Source organism: Piliocolobus tephrosceles, chromosome 1 (genome assembly GCF_002776525.5).
Source record: "Piliocolobus tephrosceles isolate RC106 chromosome 1, ASM277652v3, whole genome shotgun sequence".
In the NCBI taxonomy this organism is placed as follows: domain Eukaryota; kingdom Metazoa; phylum Chordata; class Mammalia; order Primates; family Cercopithecidae; genus Piliocolobus; species Piliocolobus tephrosceles.
The window spans coordinates 196291092-196304788 of record NC_045434.1 but is presented as its reverse complement, the minus strand read 5'-3'; the positions used below and the strand labels follow the sequence as shown (position 1 = coordinate 196304788).

The window sequence follows — 13697 nt, the reverse complement described above, 5'->3', positions numbered from 1 at the left end:
CTCCCGCGCCGCTGGGTCACGTGAGCCTGGCTCTCACCCTCGCCCGCTTCCACACCCCACGGGACTGAGAACTGCCCTCCCCCTAGCCCGCAGGCGCAGGCGCAGGGCAGGGCCTCCGCAACTTGGGTGACGGAGGGGGCGTGTCGCAGCGCCCAAAAGATGACGTGTTCTTCTAGCGCCACGTCGTGAGGAAGTGCCGGCCCGCTGAAGCTGTGGGGACGCGCCCAGCGGAGCGAATCAGATGCCACTGAACTGAAGGGGTGAACTAGAGGAGAAGAGGGTGACTGGGCGGGGAGCAGCTGCGGGAGAAGCAAAGGGACGACTGAAGGGATAATCAGGAGACCACTGAGGCGTGAAGTACCGGAGGTGCGATAACTGAAGGGGTTAGTAACTGGGAGCGCAGAGTGGGAAACAGCTTGGGGGAAGATGGAGAAGGAAGAAACGGGGAATGATCAAGATGTGGGCACCATGATGTGGCAGGAAGCTGACTTAGATGTTCAGAAGAAGTCAGTGCAGATACTGAGGAAATGGGAATGGGAACAAGTCTGCAAAGCCACGAGAACCGAGGAAAGGCTTTTGCCCTCCAGAGGTCTCATTGCCTTATAAAACTCTGGGTGGTAAAATTATAGGCTTAGACCAGTGTCTTTGGATTCTAATGCTGGCTGCTCTCCACAGTCCATCTGATTCCCCAGAAGTCAGTTATAGCTCTTTGCAAACCTTGGTGACTTCTTATTTTCTTTCTTGTTTATCCAGGATTACCTGGCTGGTGTTTGGTTGTTCTGTGGTGATCTTCTAACTGGAAAAGAACTATGTCATGGATCAAGGAAGGAGAGCTGTCACTTTGGGAGCGGTTCTGTGCCAACATCATAAAGGTGAGCAATGGCCCAGAGCACCAGTTGGCCTTCTAGTCAGTTGGCTAATCTTATATCAAAACCTGTTATTAAAGTTGAGCAATTCATGATGTTAAGTGGAATTTAGCAGGGAACCAAAGAGTCTTAGAATGGTAACTTCCAGGTCTGCATTTCTGGTAGACTTTTGTCCTAACTCTGACATTTTCAGGAAGCCGAGGCCTCTCAATATCATTGGGCCACCTATACTGCTAAGTATTCCTTATAGAGAACTGAAATTTGTTTCCCTGGAATGTTGATCCACTGTTTCTTGTGCTGTCCTCTGGATTTAAATAGGTTAATCTTTGATATATTCTTTGATCTGGCAGTAGAGCCTGGGGGCTGGGCCTGGTCCCTCAGGCCTATAATCCCAGCAATTTGGGAGGCCGAGGTGGGCAGACTGTTTGAGCTCAGGAGTTGAGACCAGGCTGGGCAACATGGCAAAACCCTGATTCTACAAAAAAAATGCAAAAATTAGCCAGGCTTGGTGGTGTTCACCTGTAGTCCCAGCTACTCAGAAGGCTGAAGTGGGAGAATTTCTTGAGCCCGGTCAAAGCTGCAGTGAGTCATGATTGCGCCACTGCACTCCAGCCTGGGTGACAGAACGAGACTGTCTCAAAAAAAAAAAAAAAAAAAGTTCAGAACGAGACTCTGTCTCAAAAAAAACAAAAAGAGTTTGGGCTCTAGAGGCAGACAAACATGGCTGAAATTCCTGTTTTTTTTTTTTTATTTTGAGACGGAGTCTCGCTCTGTCAACCAAGCTGGAGTGCAATGGTGTAGTCTTGGCTCACTGCAGCCTTCGTCTCCCAAGTTCAAGCAATTCTCTTGCCTTAGCCTCCCAAGTAGCTGGGGTTACAGGCATGTGCTACCACACATGACTAATTTTTATATTTTTAGTAGAGATGGGATTTTACCATATTGGCCAGGCTGGTCTCGAACTCTTGACCTCAGGTGATCCACCTACCTCAGCCTCTCAAAGTGCTGGGATTATAGGCCTGAGCCACCGCACCTGGTCTGAAAGTAATTTAGTAATCATGTGACTTTAACAACTGTAGAATTGTTATGAGAATTAAATGAGACATTAATATAAAGCAGTTAGCATAATGTCTAGCAGTTCTTAATTATTATTAGGGTTGTCTTTCAGTCATTTTAAGACTATTATCTCCCATCTTCCCCAAATCTTCCCTCAACTTTTTCTCTAGGAATCAGAGCAATATTATATCTGCCTAAGACAGGTTTGAGATTGGGGCCAGTCAGCTTGGTTTTGTTTTGCAGCCACAGGCTGTCAAGCAGCAGTCAGTAATGAATTCATGAGTCAGTAACCCTTTTTTTTTTTTTTTTTTTGAGACGGAGTCTCGCTCTGTCACCCAGGCTGGAGTGCAGTGGCCGGATCTCAGCTCACTGCAAGCTCCGCCTCCCGGGTTTACGCCATTCTCCTGCCTCAGCCTCCTGAGTAGCTGGGACCACAGGCGCCCGCCACCTCACCCGGCTAGCTTTTTTTTTTTTTTTTTTTTAGTAGAGACAGGGTTTCACCAGGTTAGCCAGGATGGTCTCGATCTCCTGACCTTGTGATCCGCCCATCTCAGCCTCCCAAAGTGCTGGGATTACAGGCTTGAGCCACCGCGCCCGGCCCTTGAGTCAGTAACCTTTATACAAGCCCCACACATGCTCACAAACAAATGCCGAGTGATCTCAAGCAGTCCAGGAAATGGGAAGTATCTCCTTGGGGAACCACTGCAGTGGTATGTTTGGAAGAACAAGCTGCATAACTTGAATGGATTTTGGGGGATGGAAAGGCTGTATGTGGGAGACAGAAGTAGAAAAAGGAGAAGTGTTGATGAGGAAGCAGGCAGGGAAGAGCCCTCCCAGGTGAGGAAAAATAGGCTAAGGAGTACATTTGTGTTATGGGAGACAACTCAAAGCTGCTCCAAGCCAGATAAGGGTTTTGTTTTTTGTGGTTTCTCTTTTGAGATGGAGTCTTACTCTGTTGCCCAGGCTGGAGTGCACTGGTGCAATCTTGGCTCACTGCAACCTCTGCCTCCTGGGTTCAAGCGATTCTCCCACCTCAGCCTCCCGAAGTAGCTGGGATTATAGGCACCCGCCACCACGCCTGGTTAATTTTTTTTTTTTTTTTTTTTTTTTGTATTTTTAGTAGAGTTGGGGTTTCACCATGTTGGCCAGGCTGGTCTTGAACTCCTGGCCTCAAGTGATCTGCACACCTCAGCGTCCTAAAGTGCTGGGATTACAGGCTTGAGCCACCATGTCTGGCTCCAAGTAAGTTTTGTTTGGCTCAAAAAAAGTCTTTTTGGTTTGCTTTGAAAAACAATTTTTTTTTTTTTTGGGACAGAGTCTCACTCCGTCACCCAGGCTGGAGTGCGGTGGCATGATCTCGGCTCACTGCACCCTCTGCCTCCTGGGTTCAAGCAATTCTCCTGCCTCAGCCTCCCGAGTAGCTGGGATTACAGGCGCCCGCCACCACACCTGGCTAATTTTTCTTTATTTTTAGTAGAGACGGTTTCACCATGTTGGCCAGGCTGGCCTTAAACTCCTGACCTTGTGATCCGCCTGCCTCGGCCGCCCAAAGTTCTGGGATTATAGGCGTGAGCCACTGCGCCCGGCCGAAAAGCGAAATTTTTATAAAAATCCTGATGTTTGGTTTTCTTGCAAGATCAACAGATCCAGCAATATTGCGCCCCGGTTCCTGTGTGTCAGCAGTTGGCTAGAGGTCAGGAATTAGTGCCCTTTTTTTTTTTTTTTTTTGAGACAGAGTCTCACTCTGTCACCCAGGCTGGAGTGCAGTGGCGCCATCTCGGCTCACTGCAACCTCTGCCTCCCGGGTTCAAGCCATTCTCCCACTTCAGCCTCCTAAGTAGCTGGGATTACAGGCTCCCACCACCATACCTGGCTAATTTTTTGTTTTTTTTGTTTTTTTTCCGAGGTGGAGTCTTGTTCTGTTGCCCAGGCTGGAGTATAGTGGCATGATCTTGGCTCACTGCAACCTCCACCTCCCAGGTTCAAGAAGTTCTCCTGCCTCAGCCTCCCAAGTAGCTAGGATTACAGGCATCTGCCACCATGCCTGGCTAATTTTTGTATTTTTAGTAGAGACGGGGTTTCACCATATTGGCCAGCCTGGTCTTGAACTCCTGACCTCATGATCTGCCCTCCTTTGCCTCCCAGAGTGCTCAGATTACAGGCGTGAGCCACTGCACCCAGCCCTAATTTTTGCATTTTTAGTAGAGATGGGGTTTCAACATGGTGGCCAAACTGGTCTTTAACTCCTGACCTCAAGTCATCCACCCATTTTGGCCTCCCAAAGTGCTGGAATTACAGGTATGAGCCACTGCACCTGGCCGTATGAGTTCCTTTTTTCTGTAGAAGGTACCATCTTCGTTTGACTATACCCATCAAAATTTTTCCTGGCCAGGCACAATGGCTCAAACCTGTAATCCCAGCACTTTGGGAGGCCAAGTCGAATGGATCTCTTGATCCCAGGAGTTCAATAGCAGCCTGGCCATTATGGTGAGACCCCCATCTCTACAAAAAATAAAAAAATTAGCTGGATGTGGTAGTGTATTCCTGTAGTCCCAGCTACTTGGGAAATTGAAGTGGGAGAACCTTTCTCCTCCCAAAAGGTGGAGGTTGCAAATGAGCTAAGATACCACCACCATACTCCATCCAGCTTGGGTAACAGAGTAAGACCCTGTTTCTCTTTTTTTTTTTTTTTTGAGATGGAGTCTCACTCTGTTGCCCAGGCTGGAGTGCAGTGGTGCCATCTCAGCTCATTGCAAGCTCCACCTCCCAGGTTCACGCCATTCTCCTGCCTCAGCCTCCCGAGTAGCTGGGACTACAGGCGCCCGCCACCACGCCCGGCTAACTTTTTGTATTTTTAGCAGAGACAGGGTTTCACCGTGTTAGCCAGGATGGTCTCGATCTCCTGACCTCATGATCCGCCCGCCTCGGCCTCCCAAAGTGCTATTCGGATTACAGGTGTGAGCCACCTCGCCTGGCCTGAGTAAGACCATTTTTCAAGGAAAAAAAAAATTTTTTTTCCCTTTGCTCTCTAGTTGGAGACCAACTAAACCAAGCCTGTACTTAAGAGCATATGGTTGAAAGATTAACTCTGGGCCGGGCACGGTGGCTCAAGCCTGTAATCCCAGCACTTTGGGAGGCCGAGACGGGCGGATCACGAGGTCAGGAGATCGAGACCATCCTGGCTAGCATGGTGAAACCACGTCTCTACTAAAAAAAAGATACAAAAAACTAGCCAGGTGAGGTGGCGGGCACCTGTAGTCCGAGCTACTCCGGAGGCTGAGGCAGGAGAATGGCGTAAACCGGAGAGGCGGAGCTTGCAGTGAGCTGAGATCCGGCCACTGCACTCCAGCCTGGGTGACAGAGCGAGACTCTATCTCAAAAAAAAAAAAAAAAAAAGAAAAGAAACATTAACTCTGGAAGCTGGAAGCAGAGGGACATCAGTTTGAATCCCCATTTGTCTCTTCTTAACTGTGTGACTTATGCAAGTCACTAGAAGTCTCTGAGCTTGTTTTTCCACCTGTAAAATGAAGATAATACTATTTACTTTATAGACTTGTATGATAAGATGAAGTATAAGAAGCTTAGCATAGTATTTGCCATGGAGTATGTGCTCAGTAAATATGTAAATAAAAATAAGTAGGACGGGCGCAGTGGTTCACGCCTGTAATCCCAGCACTTTGGGAGGCCAAGGCGGTCAGATCACGAGGTCAGGAGATTGAGACCATCCTGGCTAACACGGTGAAACCCCGTCTCTACTAAAAAAATACAAAAAAAATTAGCCGGGCGTGATGGCAGGCACCTGTAGTCCCAGCTACTCGGGAGGCTGAGGCAGGAGAATGGTGTGAACCCAGGAGGCGGAGCTTGCAGTGAGCCGAGATCGCGACACTGCACTCCAGCCTGGGCAACAGAGCGAGACTCCGTCTCAAAAAAAAAATAAGTAGGCCAGCTATGATGGCTCATACCTTTTTTAATCCCAGCAGTTTGGGAGGCTGATGAAGGAGGATTGCTTGAGCCCAGGAGTTCGAGACCTGGGCAACATGCGGAAACACCCCACCCGTCTCTTTTTTTTTTTTTTTTTTGAGACAGTCTCACTGTGTTGCCCAGGCTGAAGTGCAGTGGCGCGATCTCGGCTCACTGCAACCTCCACCTCCTGGGTTCAAGCGATTCTCCTGCCTCAGCCTCCAGAGTAGAGTAGCTGAGACTATAGGCACGTGCCACCATGCCTGGCTAATTTTTGTATTTTTAGTAGAGACCAAGTTTCACCATATTGGCCAGGCTGGTCTCGAACGCCTGACCTCAAGTGATCCACCCACCTCAGCCTCCCAAAGTGCTGGGATTATAGGTGTAAGCCACCATGCCTGGCCAACTCCATCTCTTAAAAAAAAAGAAAAGAAAAAAGGCTAGGTAGGTGTGATGGCATATGCTGGTAGCCCTGGCTACTCAGTGGGAGGCAGAGGTGGGAGGATCACTTGAGCCCAGGAGGCCAAGGCTGCAGTCAGCTGTGATCACACCATTGCATTCCAGTCTGGGTGACTGAGTGAGATCCTTCCTCAAAATTAAGTAACTAAACTTTAATGTCTTTTTACTGAGTTAAAAGCACAAAGTACCCAATTCCCTTTGTTGGGGTTTTCATCACATAGCCCAAACTTATCACCTTGGGCTGTAGTGTCTTCCTTTATCCCTGAAGAATATGAAACCTGTTCATGATTTGTCTTCCTATTCCACAGGCAGGCCCAATGCCGAAACACATTGCATTCATAATGGACGGGAACCGTCGCTATGCCAAGAAGTGCCAGGTGGAGCGGCAGGAAGGCCACTCACAGGGCTTCAACAAGCTAGCTGAGGTGGGTGTGTATGGCAGAGCCCAAAGTGAACAGTTTGTGGAGAGGTGGATTATAGCTAGAAAACCAGGCTCTGAGTTTGCTGTGGTTGGAGAGTGTTTTGTCTATCTGTCTCTGTGTTTTACTGTTTGCTTGCTAGCTATAGGTCTCATCTTGACATTGGCCAGATGTGGTTGCTTATGCCTGTAATCCCACACTTTGGGAGGCCGAGGCAGGAGGATTGCTTGAGCCCAGGGTTTCAGGACCAGCCCGGGCAACATAGTCGAACCCTGTCTCTACAAAAAAATTTAAAAATTAGCCAGACTTGGTGGTGCACATCTGTGCCTCCAGCTACTCAGGAGGCTGAGGTGGGAGGACTATCTGAGCCCAGGAAGCTTAAGGCTGCAGTGAACAGAGATTGTGCCACTGTACTCTAGCCTGGGTGACACAGTGACACCATCTCAAGCAAAAAAAAAATGACATTAACAAAGAAGTAATCATCCAGTGAATGACCATAAAATATTAGAAATAGGAACAAAATTGCCTCTTCTTATTTTAATAAATCAACAGTTTATATTCTGTGCCTCATCCAATCCTTATTATATGCTCTACATGACTTAAAATTAATAAAATTGCATCTGTAGCTTCAGTAACCTTATTTTTAAACATTTTGGTTTTGTTTGTTTGAGACAGAGTCTCGCTCTGTTGCCCAGGCTGGAGTGCAGTGGCATGATCTCTGCTCACTGCAACCTCCACCTCCCAGGTTCAAGTGATTTTCTTCCTCAGCCTCCTGAGTAGTTGAGATTGAACACCTGTCACCACATCCAACTAATTCTTTTGTATTTTTGAGTAGAGATGGGGTTTCATCATGTTGGCCAGGTTGTTCTCGAACTCCTGACCTCAAGTGATCCACCCCCATCAGCCTCCCAAAGTGCTGGGGTTACAGTCATGAGCCACTGTGCCCGGCCAACATTTGGGGAAGCATTTTTTAAGGTGTATATATAAGCTTTCTAACTGTATGTTTCAATGACTGTAGAATATTTTATCAAGAGGATCTGATACAATTTAACTGCTCCACTATTACTTGACATTACAATAAACATTATAAATAGTATTGTTTCACCCTGGGCAACATGGTGAGATCCTGTCTCTACAAAAAAAAAAAAAAAAAAAAATTAGCCAAGCACGGTGGTACATGCCTGTGGTCCCAGCTACTTATGGGACTGAGGTGGAAGGATCACTTGAACCCTGGAGGTTGAGGCTGCAGTGAGCTACGTTCATGTCACCACACTCCAGCCTGGTGACAGAGCAAGACCTTGTCTGAAAAAGAAAGTACTCTTTTTGGATAAATTCTTAGAAGTGACATTTCTGGACGAACATCGGGTGACTATTCATTCTGCTTTGGCAAGGCTGACAGGTTTCTCAGGACGCAGGTCTTTCAGTGCTAAAACTGGTGAAAGTCCCCGGCAAACCAGGACATCACTCTACACAGAGGTCATGAACATTTTGTGGTATAATGCATGTTATAAATTGGAAAACATGAAGTTTAACAAAAGAATGGAATATGACAGTCTTGGTGAAACTTTTAAGAAGAATGGAGGGCCGGGAGCGGTGGCTCACGCCTGTAATCCCAGCACTTTGGGAGGCCGAGGCACGCAGATCATGAGGTCAGAAGATCAAGACCATCCTGGCTAACGCAGTGAAACCCCGTCTCTACTAAAACTACAAAAAATTAGCCGAGCGTGGTGGCAGGCACCTGTAATCCCAGCTACTCAGGAGGCTGAGGCAGGAGAATAGCGTGAACCCGAGAGGCGGAGCTTGCAGTGAGCTGAGATTATACCACTGCACTCCAGCCTGGGCAACAGAGCGAGACTCCGTCTCAAAAAAAAAAAAAGAATGGAAATATGGTCTGTAGTTCATAGGTCCCAGTATCCTGGCGCAGGGGCACAGCGTGATGCCAGGGCTGTGATGTTTTTTTCTTGAATGAGTGGCAGTGGGGTTCTCACTAACACCTTGTAGAAGTCTTTATAGAGTTTGTTGACTCTGGCTTCTGTTTTGTAACTGAGAGGCAGTTTTGCCTAATGCTTAGGAGCTTAAGCTCTGGAGTCACTCAGAACTCATTGGCACCCCTGCTCTGTCACTGTCTGGCTTTGCGACCTGCAGTGAGTTATGTAGCTTCCTTTTGCCCCAGTTTCTTCATCTATAAAACAGGGTTAGCAGGCCGGGCGCGGTGGCTCAAGCCTGTAATCCCAGCACTTTGGGAGGCCGAGATGGGCGGATCACAAGGTCAGGAGATCGAGACCATCCTGGCTAACCTGGTGAAACCCCGTCTCTACTAAAAAATATACAAAAAACTAGCTGGGCGAGGTGGCGGGCGCCTGTAGTCCCAGCTACTCAGGAGGCTGAGGCAGGAGAATGGCGTAAACCCAGGAGGCGGAGCTTGCAGTGAGCTGAGATCCGGCCACTGCACTCCAGCCTGGGCGACAGAGCGAGACTCCGTCTCAAAAAAAAAAAAAAAAAAAAAAAAAAAACAGGGTTAGCAATCTCTCTCAGTAGATTATTTGAAGATAAATAAGATGGCACAATGAAAAGCATGTAGCACAGGCAATGACATAAAGGAAGTGCTCAAAAATCAAACTTGTTACTAGCAACTACATTGACTGATGTCAGTGGTGGGTTCCAACCCAGATGTGCCATCCACAGTGGCTGCCTTGCAAGGTCTTTAGAGCCTAAGGCTGTTCAAGTGTCAGGTTCTCACTGGTAATTTTCCTAAGATGACAATAGATTTGTTTGCTTGTATTTTTGTTAAGGGTTTAGAGAGGTAGCTCTTTAGCTTTGTTTCTCCTGTTCTCCATCTCTCAACATTTCTCCAGCTCTCCATCTCTCAACATTGTTCTTCACCTCTCAGCATTGTTCTCCACCTTTAGTGGTACAGGATTAGAGCAGCCCCAAAGGACTAAGTTTTTTTCTTTTTTTTTTTTTTTTTTGAGACGGAGTCTTGCTCTGTCACCCAGGCTGGGGTGCAGTGGCACGATCTCAGCTCACTACAACCTCTGCCTCCCGGGTTCAAGCGATTCTCCTGCCTCAGCCTGCCGAGTAGCTGGGATTACAGGTGCGTGCCACCACTCCCGGCTAATTTTTGTGTTTTTAATAGAGACGGGGTTTCACCATGTTAGCCAGGCTGGTCTTGTACTCCTGACCTCGTGATCTGCCCCCCATGGCCTAAGTGCTGGGATTACAGGTGTGAACCACTGCGCCCAGCCAGGACTAAGTTTAAGTGTGAGTTTCATTTCTTCTTTTTTTTGAGACAGAGTCTCCCTCTCTCTGTTGCCCAGGTTGGAGTGCAATGGCGTGATCTTGGCTCACTGCAACCTCTGCCTCCCAGGCTCGAGGGACTCTCCTGCATCAGCCTCCTGACTAGCTGGGATTACAGGCCCGCGTCACCACACCCAGCTAATTTTTGCATTTTTAGTAGAGATGGGGTTTCACCATGTTGGTCAGGCTGGTCTCAAACTCCTGACCTCATGATCCGCCCACCTCGGCCTCCCAAAGTGCTGGGATTATAGGCATGAGCCACCATGCCTGGGCTGCTTTTTTTGAATCAAAGTCTCGCTCTGTAGTCCAGGCTGGAGTGCAGTGGTGAGATCTCCACTCATCACAGCCTCTGCCTCCCAGGTTCAAGCAATTCTCCTGCCTGAACCTCCCAAGTAGCTGGGATTAAAGGCATGTGCCACTGCGCCTGGCTAAGTTTTTGTATTTTTAGTAGAGATGGGGTTTTACCATGTTGGCCAGGCTGGTCTTGAACTCCCAACCTCAGGTAATCCGCTCACCTTGGCCTCCCAAAGTGCTAGGGTTACAGGTGTTACCCACCGCACCCAGCCAGTTTCATTTCTTTTTGAATTATAATTTCATATGGTGAAATGCACAGATTTTAGGTTTTGACAATGCATTCATTTAACCCATACCCCTGTCGAGATATAGGGCATTTCCTGCTGGGCGCAGTGGCTCATGCCTGTAATCCTAGCACTTTGGGAGGCCGAGGCAGGCAGATCACCTGAGGTCAGGAGTTCGAGCCCAGCCTGGCCAGCATGGCGAAACCTGTCTCTACTAAAAATACAAAAAGTTAGCTAGGTGTGGTGGCACGTGCCTATAGGCCACCTACTTGGGAGGCTGAGGCAGGAGAATCACTTGAACGTAGGAGGTGGAGGTTGTAGTGAGCCAAGATTGTAGCACTGCACTCCAGCCTGGGTGACAGAATGAGATTCCAGCAAAAAAAAAAAAAAAAAAGATGAGACATTTCTATCTCTCCAAACAGTTCCCTGGTGCCTCTTCTCAATCAACTTCTGTTCCACCTCCTCCTTTTCTTCTCTAGGCAACTACTGTTCTGATTTCTGTAACTATAAATTTGTTTTTCCTGTTCTAGAACTCTATATAATGGAATCAGACTGTTGAGTTGAGGATTTTTGAGATATTCTTCAACTCTGAGCCTGTTTTATCATCTGTAAAGTAGGCATGAAAACAGCAGTGTCATTTTAAAGTGGTTGTTCAAAGAATCGAATGAAATTATGTGAAAACTCTTTGCAGGCTATTAAATGTTACACAGCTGTCCAGTTATTGCTTTTTTCTTTTGACTCATCAGCCTCTCAACCTACCAGAATAATGAAGTTATGCTGTGAGTAATAACACCTTGTGTTTTTATATTGTTCGTTAACCACCTTGTAAGGGATGGATTGTGATTCCTATTACAGGTAAGGAGACTTAAACCTAGAGAGATTAAGTGATTTGATTCTAGTCACGTAAGTGCATGATGGAGTCAGGGACTAGAACCTAGGTCTTTACACTCTCAGTGCAGAGTTCTTTCTTGTAATGCACAATGCCATCAGCATTCACTAAGATCACATTTTTCAGTTTCTTCAATGGTGGTTTCCTCCTTGTTTGATTCATTAATTCTGACATAAACACTGATGTTATCCTAGCTTCACCCAGCTTTGGGAGGAGAAAAGTCTGCCTCCCATCTCCAACTCTGAGTCAGGACCAAAAAGTACCTCTTGTTTCCCTTCCCACTCTTCCTTGTATCCTAGCTCCTTGCCTTCTCCCCTCTCAGACTCTGCGGTGGTGTTTGAACCTGGGCATCCTAGAGGTGACGGTCTACGCATTCAGCATTGAGAACTTCAAACGCTCCAAGAGTGAGGTAGACGGGCTTATGGATCTGGCCCGGCAGAAGTTCAGCCGCTTGATGGAAGAACAGTAAGATGCTATCAGAGGGGAGAGTATGTTCTTCCACCACCCCCAGCCTTATCCTAACCCTTGAAATTCTGTTATCTGAGGCTTACTTAAGGGACTCCTAACTCTTTTTAATGTTAGTTAGACATCTTGGGTGGCAAATATCAGAAACTACAAGATAGTCTTTCATTCTTTATTTCTTCCGTTTTTTTTTAAATTAAAAAGGGGGCATTTATTTGAGGATATTGAGGTGTGTCACATGATTTAAGAACAAGTACAGCCAACCTCAAGCAAAACTGAAACCAGGAATTAAACCCACTAGGTGGAACCTTTGTATTCATTTATTTCCACCTCTCTCTGCAGACCAGTTTTCTCTGCTTCAAAAGAGCAACCCAGAATCAATAAAATCCCTTAATTGGGATCCCTAAATTCTATCAGATTTCTACCCCAGAGCCAATAAACTATGGCCAAGGAAGTGGAGTTAAAGAAAACATTAAGGAAGTCATTTTCTGCTGCACAGTGAACCCTAAAAAGTTACTGTACTCCCCCTGCATAGTCTTTTGGGAGGGATGGGATGATGCGTAAGAGACATTTATGGGGAAGCATCAGTACCATTCTTAGCTGTCAGTAAGTTTAGGCTTAACTTAGGGAATAAAGCCAGAGAGGGGAAAAGATGAAGTTCAGTGGAGACTGCTTGCTTCAAAGTATGGAGCCCTTACCAGCCAGAATTGCCCAAAAATCTTAGTTACAACTGTTGTGTGCCCAGCTCCTACCTATACCAGGAAGATGAGAGAACAGTGAGCCTAGAACTCCAGTGAAGGTAAGCCTAGAACAATGGGTGGTAGGGAGAGTAGCCAGGCTTCCTTCTGTCTATATTAGGATGGTGAGATTCTGGGCTACAGACATTGCTCCCTGGTCCCCAGCAGAGCCTGTGTGGCTCAGAGTTTACACCTAAGGAGCCAGGGATGGAGGCATGGGGGGCACATCCCACTAATCTTACCTTTTTAAAGTGCTTACTATATGCCAGGCTTTGAGCCTAAAATATATTCTTACTCATCCTGTAATCACATTATACCATGACAAAGATATTATTAGCCCATTTTTAGAGAGAAGGAAAGTAGAAACCAACGAAGTTAAGGCATATATCCTGGGTCACACAGCTATCAGGCAGAGCCAAGGTGCACACCTGGGTCTTTCTGACTCCAGAGCTGAGCTATCATCTACACTGTGCTCTGAGAGACAGGCCATCTTACAATTCCTGCAAGATCAAAATGCACGGCAGAAGAGATGCTAATGACATTGCTCTGATCAGTTAATAGTAGAGAAAATGGTCTTCGTTTATCATGAAGTCCTGGCAAAAGCAAGAAGAAACCTCAGCGGTGCTTTACCATTAATGTGCCACAGAACCCCAAGGTCTGAGGAGGTGTAGAAAGAACCCAGTGGGAGTGGGGTAGAGGGTGCTGAGTTGCATTTACCTATTTAATGTATTAGGCTTCTGTGTAGAATTTGATTTGAAGAAAGGGTTCTTTGCCTGAAAGAAAGTGGGAAAACCACTGGCCTGATTCTATTTCATCAGTTGAGAAACGAAACCCTAGTAAAGAAAAGAGGTTGAGCAGGGTGGCTCGCACCTGTAATCCCAGCGTTTTGGGAGGCCAAGGAGGGCGGATTGCTTTAGTCCAGGAATTTGCTTGAGTCCAGCCTAGCCAACATGGCAAAACCCCATCTCTACGAAAAA

At 47.0% G+C, this 13697-nt stretch overlaps 1 protein-coding gene across 6 annotated transcripts in view; it reads left to right on the top strand.

Moving 5' to 3' along the window:
• Positions 1-185: 185 nt before the first annotated feature.
• The window catches only part of DHDDS (dehydrodolichyl diphosphate synthase subunit), a 48021-nt gene continuing 34509 nt past the window's right edge, over positions 186-13697 (top strand). For 5 of the 6 annotated variants that reach the window (XM_026455956.1, XM_026455955.1, XM_026455954.1 and 2 more), the window contains exons 1-4: positions 186-366; positions 754-872; positions 6647-6763; positions 11844-11986. In XM_026455956.1, coding sequence (XP_026311741.1) covers positions 810-872; positions 6647-6763; positions 11844-11986 — 323 coding nt within the window. In that variant the 5' untranslated portion in view covers positions 186-366; positions 754-809. Of the gene's footprint in view, positions 384-753; positions 873-6646; positions 6764-11843; positions 11987-13697 lie in introns of all 6 variants that reach the window. The other variant, XM_026455953.1, reaches the window with a different exon arrangement.